The sequence below is a fragment of the Thalassophryne amazonica genome, chromosome 18 (genome assembly GCF_902500255.1).
Source record: "Thalassophryne amazonica chromosome 18, fThaAma1.1, whole genome shotgun sequence".
Lineage (NCBI taxonomy): Eukaryota > Metazoa > Chordata > Actinopteri > Batrachoidiformes > Batrachoididae > Thalassophryne > Thalassophryne amazonica.
This window is the reverse complement of record NC_047120.1, coordinates 47,260,386-47,264,725: the sequence shown is the minus strand read 5'-3', so window position 1 is coordinate 47,264,725 and position 4,340 is coordinate 47,260,386. Positions and strand designations below refer to the sequence as shown.

General features: G+C 41.5%; 1 protein-coding gene across 1 annotated transcript; it reads right to left on the bottom strand.

The window, feature by feature from the left end:
• Positions 1-513: 513 nt before the first annotated feature.
• adrb1 (adrenoceptor beta 1) lies at positions 514-3,853 on the bottom strand. Its single transcript, XM_034194324.1, has one exon. It carries the CDS (start codon positions 3,551-3,553, stop codon positions 2,207-2,209), a length of 1,347 nt encoding a protein of 448 aa, XP_034050215.1. The 5' UTR covers positions 3,554-3,853; the 3' UTR covers positions 514-2,206.
• Positions 3,854-4,340: the final 487 nt, after the last annotated feature.

Genomic DNA, 4,340 nt, shown 5'->3' with positions numbered 1-4,340 from the left:
TGACATGTTTTACTGAAGTTTCCAGTTCATGGTTAAGCATGTTAAGTCAGCAAGTGTCTCTTTTTACATTTATCTCATGTTAGATTCACCATCACCAAAGATCTGAAAGAAAAGAAGCTGTGAATTGAAGCAAAATTTTCAGCTTGTAGCCTAAAATAACATTTTTGAAAGTATGTTGTTTGTGAGAAATATTTAAACCCAGGTATAGTTTTAAATTGAATATAAAATTATACTTTAGTTACACTCAGGTGGTTAACTTCTATCCTCTTTATAAGTGATGTGATTAGATACTGGATAATGGATAACCTATTGCACGGGCACTCGGGCAGCGATAATTGATATATTTACAACCTTCAGCTATGATGTGCTACCTCTAAATATTAATGTATGACAAAAATATTTGGCAGGCTTTCTTTTTTCCCAAAGCATCATAACATGAAGGGGTGAGAGTAATGAATTTCCAACTTTTATTTTTTGAACCACCCTAGACATCACAAAACTTAACATCTCTCCAGTCTGACTTTTTAATGAATTTTGAAGAACTGTGCATTGTTACACAAGCATTCATACTTGTGTTTATCTACAATTTCACAAAAGATTTCTGTCCATTATTTTGTGTATATTTGACCAAAGGCTCTGATGGTTACTCTGTAACATTTTAAAAACTGGGTACATGAGTCATTGTTAGTTAATGGAGTAACAGCTGTAGCCTAACAGTGAACTATGTGTTTAGAAATAATTTATTAATAACATTCATGTTAACCAATATATTAATTTACACATAATAAATTAAAGATAATGAACACCATAAAAATGATTCATAACACAGCTTTGTATTCACTATTGGTTAATAAATAACAATATATTAATAATATTATCATGTCACTTATTATTATTTAACACCTTCGTTAACCCTTAATTAACTGTTACTTAGTGCATATTACTGCTTTAACTCACATAAACGCCATTAATAAATGATTACTAAACACATTATTTGTTTTAATTAAGAGTAACTTAATGTTTTATTTAGCATTAACTAAAATGAACACCCATGACAAAAAATAACTAAACACATTTAACATTTTATTCACTGACAGTTATTGTGCATTGATTAACGTGAACACCATTAATAAATGGTTACTAATAAACACAGTTAACCCTGCATTCACTGATAGTTAATGCATTATTATGCAATAATTAACATGAACACCATTAATAAATGGTTATTAAACACAGTCAACCCTTCATTCACTGTTAGTTAATGCTTAGTATTACATTAACTAACATGAACAACATTAATAAACGATAACACAGTTAACTCTTCATTTACTGTTGGTTAATGCATAATAATACAATATAATAATGCATTATTTTGCATAATAATGCAACATCATTATATGTGCCTAATAATGCATTAACTAACATGACGTTAATGCTTAATGAACTGTTAGGTAATGCTTAGCACTGCATTAACTAATATCACTTAATGTACCCTTACTGTAAAGTCTTACCACTTGTTATTGTTATTATTGATTATTGATCTGTTTTATGATTAAACAATTAATCATTTGGGGAAGACAATGTGTATCTAAATTTTTCAGAAATAGTAAAGCTTGTCTCACAACCCAAACAAATATCTTCAGGTTACTTGATTTATTTAACTGGTACTCAACAAAAAACAAACAAAATCTCAGATACTTTATCTCCTTCAGAGTCATGTAAATCCACTGTAAACCTCCCAGAGCAAAAAAAAAAAAAACAAAAAAAAAAAACACAATTTGCCCATTTTTGGGTTAGAACCAATTTAAAGTTGTTTCCAATCAGTTAAATATTCCTCTCCAACATTTTAAACACCATATTATTGGTAATTTCGCAAGATTAAAACAGTTGAAAACATTTTAACACTGAAAAGGCAACTATAAATTTAAAGCGCAAAAAATGTTAGATAAAATATTATTTTATCTGATAAATGACGTCACTGGTTATCAAAATCGTCCATTACTGTTTGTTTGGGGGGGGGGTCGTCGGGATCAACCAATTGGCCAGTCCTGACAGTTCTAACTGCTTTGGAGAACAAACTGGATGAAATATGTAAACACGGCTGTTGCGCAAACTTCATCCGCACAAGTGTCACGTTTTTGCCTGTTTTTTTTCTTTTGGAGTCACGTGCGTAAATCCCGCTCCAAGTTTAATTCACTTTTCAGGGTCACAGCTGGGATTCGGAGTGAGACAGCTTTGCGTTCAGACTGCTGTCGCTGCTCTCCATTGCGGCGCAGTCGGTCCACATCCCCAAAGCGGCGGGTTCCAGAGAGGACACGAAGCCCCCGGAGCAACGGGACAGATCGCAGGAGCTGATGTGCAGCCGCCGGTCCGCCTGGCGCGGGCAGCACAGCAGCCGCTTGAAAGCCTTCCTGAAGTCCGGACTCCGGCAGTAGATGACCGGGTTGAAGGCCGAGTTGGCGTAACCGAGCCAGTTGAGGAAGACGAACAGGTCCTTGTCCACCAGCTCGGCGCAGAACACGCGCACCACGTTGACGATGAAGAAGGGCAGCCAGCACAGCGTGAACGTGCCCATGATGATCCCCAATGTTTTGAGCGCCTTCTGCTCCCTGAGTGCCAGCATTCTGGAGGGCCTCTTCTTACACTTGGAGTTCAGTCCGGTCAGGGTGCTGTTGTGAAACCTGCCCTCGCACCTGTCGATCTTCTCCAGTTGCTTTTTGGCTTCCCTGTAGACGCGCGCGTAAACAAAAACCATGACGAGCAGCGGAATGTAGAAGGAGATGATGGACGAGGACACCGCGTACGCGCTGTTGGTGATAAAGTCGCAGCATTCCGGGTCCTCGTAGCACGCCGTGTCCACGCTGTCCCGGGACCAGTGCATCATGATGGGCAGGAAAGAGACGAGCGCGGAGATGGCCCACACCACGCACACCACCGCTTTGGCGCGCGCTTTGGTTAACAGGCTTTGGTAGCGGAAAGGCGACGTGATGGCTACGTACCTGTCTATGGCGATTACGCATAGGGTCTCGATGCTGGCTGTGACGCACAGGACGTCCACGGAGATCCAGAACTCGCAGAAGAAGGAGCCGTACAGCCACGAGCCGTGCACCTCGAGCGCAGCACCGAAGGGCACCACCATCAGCCCCATAATGAGGTCCGCGCCCGCCAGGGACACGATGAACACGTTGGTGAGCGTCTGGAGTCTCTGCGTCCTGGCTATGGCCACGATGACCAGGATGTTCCCGAACACTATGGCCACGACGATCAGACCCATCAGCACGCTGATCCCCGCCATCCACTGCTCGGACGCGTCGGTGCTTGGCGCGTCCGCCGTGCCGTTCTGGATGAAGTTCGCCGGCGAGGACGCGCCGCCATCCCCCATGACGGGCTGCAGCACTGTGTGCGGGGGCAAGAGGAGGTCATCCAGGCAACCGCGGGGAGTGCGCAAAGCGGTAGCTTCTCCCGTGCGCCGCTCCCTTCGTGCGTCAAATCCATGCGTCCTCTCTCGCGCGCCTGGCGCTCCGGCACCGCGCATCAAAGCGGGCGGTGACATCAACGCAACCTCGCATCCAATCACTGCGCACAGTCCGTGGACAAAGTGTCCTAGAGGAGAAGTGGATAGATCAGCTGCTCGGTCAAACTTCAGTTCTGAACCATTTGGCACATGGAAAAAAAAAAGAGTGGTGGCAAGAAATTATAGGAAATGGTGCCAGTACGTATTTTAAGGGAAAATGCAAGTGGATTTGTTACATAAAAACACACAACAGACAGAATCAACACCTGCAATTGCAAACTAAACTGGAGTTTCCACACTGTGTTGGGTTGGAGGAAACGCTGGTACCAATACAGTGTGTCTCACTGATTTAATGACTTCCAATGTACTGGTGTTTCTCACTGGGAAAATAATATTACAGCAATTTCTGTGCGCAACTGTTAGGAGTTTAGTGACCACTGCGTCTGGATGGAATACATCATAGTCATAATTGCACCAACCCCTGCACACATGCATGTAATTCTGCACATGGGAATATCATGAATATTAAAAGTTATAATAACCTTGTAGCACATAGCACATATTATCAAATAAACAGCTGGGACATTGTGGAAATATTTTCAAATTCAACAATTTCATGTATTTTTGGCTCAGAATCATGTTGGTAATAAGTAATTTTTAAAAAAAAAAAAGTAAAATGGTATTTTAACTCTCACTCCGAGTACCAAAATGAGGAAACAAAAACATAATGTTCTCAGTTTTGAGGAGGAAGGGTACATTACTGACATTAGCAAATATCTGCAGAAGGGGGAACGGATCACTTTCATTCTGCTTTTGTGCAGATATG

Excerpts from the sequence above, each read along its gene's own strand:
- adrb1 (XM_034194324.1), bottom strand. The coding sequence starts at position 3,553 with ATGTCACCGCCCGCTTTGATGCGCGGTGCCGGAGCGCCAGGCGCGCGA.